Here is a 1,651-nt window from a genome sequence, read left to right as displayed (position 1 = left end):
GGGGACTCAGTGATTGATTGGTTGCTCTCTGATGTTCTGGACTCAGTGGAGCAGCAGCAGCTCTGTTTGTTTGGTTTGGCTCTTTGAAGGCAGCAGCTTCATCTGTGGTTCAGTGGAACATTCAATTAAGATTTATTACAACATCAGAGTGTGTGTGTGTGTGTGTGTGTGTGTGTGTGTGTGTGTGTGTGTGTGTGTGTGTGTGTGTACCGGCGGGGCTGGAGATGGTGACCAGTCGTCCTCTGGCCTGACGCAGCAGAGGCAGGAAGCTTTTAGTGACGCTCAGAGTGCCGAAGAAGTTTACCTCCATGCAGCCGCGGAAGTTTGACATGAGAGACAACTCAGCGTCTCCGAAATTCACGCACACTCCAGCGTTGTTTACCAAACCCCACAGACCTGACACACACACACACACACACACACACAGATTAGACGGTGTGTTTACAGTCGACCTTGTTGGTTCAGAGTCTGAACATGAAGCTGAACATGTTGATTATGGATATTTACACCCCCCCCCCCCCCCCCCCCCCAACATCACGTCTGACTGTGTGAAATCACCTGTGACCTTTAAACAAAGAACACTGTCAGAAGAACCAACTAAACCATCTCTGAGATCTGTGATGGTCTGTGATGGTCTGTGATGGTCTGTGATGGTCTGTGATGGTCTGAGGGGTCTGTGATGGTCTGTGATGGTCTGTGATGGTCTGAGGGGGCTGTGATGGTCAGTGATGGTCTGTGATGGTCTGTGATGGTCTGTGATGGTCTGAGGGGTCTGTGATGGTCTGTGATGGTCTGTGATGGTCTGAGGGGTCTGTGATGGTCAGTGATGGTCAGTGATGGTCTGTGATGGTCTGATGGTCTGTGATGGTCTGTGATGGTCTGAGGGGTCTGTGATGGTCAGTGATGGTCTGTGATGGTCTGTGATGGTTTGAGGGGTCTGTGATGGTCTGAGGGGTCTGTGATGGTCTGTGATGGTCTATGATGGTCTGTGATGGTTTGAGGGGTCTGTGATGGTCTGAGGGGTCTGTGATGGTCAGTGATGATCTATGATGGTCTGTGATGGTCTGATGGTCTGTGATGGTCTGTGATGGTCTGTGATGGTCTGTGATGGTCTGAGGGGTCTGTGATGGTTTGAGGGGTCTGTGATGGTCTGTGATGGTCTGTGATGGTCTGTGATGGTCTGTGATGGTCTGTGATGGTCTGTGATGGTCTGTGATGGTCTGTGATGGTCTGTGATGGTCTGTGATGGTCTGAGGGGTCTGTTACTGGTTTAACAGCCCCTCCTCCACACACTGTCAACACTCAGAGCTCAGCCTCTCTCTCTCTGCTGGTGTAAACAAGCCTTGTTCGCCCTTCCCTGAAGCCCTGACCCAGAATCCCTCTGTTTGTTTAACAAGTCTTTGTTTGAGTCTGTTCTGATGAAAGACCAGGACCAGAACAGCAGGCGGGCAGACTGCCAAACACCTGAGGCCCCGCCCAGGTAACATCCTGTCTGGTTTCTACAGGAGAGGAAGAGGAAGAGGATCTATGTTCATTAGATTCTAATTAAACTGTAAAACATTATAATTGTTATCACAGTCTGGGTCACACACACACACACACACACACACACACACACACACACACACACACACACACACACACACACACA

At 50.2% G+C, this 1,651-nt stretch overlaps 1 protein-coding gene across 1 annotated transcript in view; it reads right to left on the bottom strand.

Annotated features, from left to right (window-relative positions):
- The window catches only part of hsd11b2 (hydroxysteroid (11-beta) dehydrogenase 2), a 20,158-nt gene that overhangs the window by 1,808 nt on the left and 16,699 nt on the right, over positions 1-1,651 (bottom strand). The window contains exon 3 of the mRNA XM_023403239.2: positions 211-396. Coding sequence (XP_023259007.1) covers positions 211-396 — 186 coding nt within the window. The remainder of the gene's footprint in view (positions 1-210; positions 397-1,651) is intronic.

The sequence above is a fragment of the Seriola lalandi genome, unplaced genomic scaffold (genome assembly GCF_002814215.2).
Source record: "Seriola lalandi dorsalis isolate HSWRI2012SDOR001 ecotype SW California unplaced genomic scaffold, Sedor1 jcf7180002054073, whole genome shotgun sequence".
Classification (NCBI taxonomy): domain Eukaryota; kingdom Metazoa; phylum Chordata; class Actinopteri; order Carangiformes; family Carangidae; genus Seriola; species Seriola lalandi.
The sequence above is the reverse complement of the archived record's forward strand: the minus strand, read 5'-3'. Positions and strand labels throughout refer to the sequence as shown.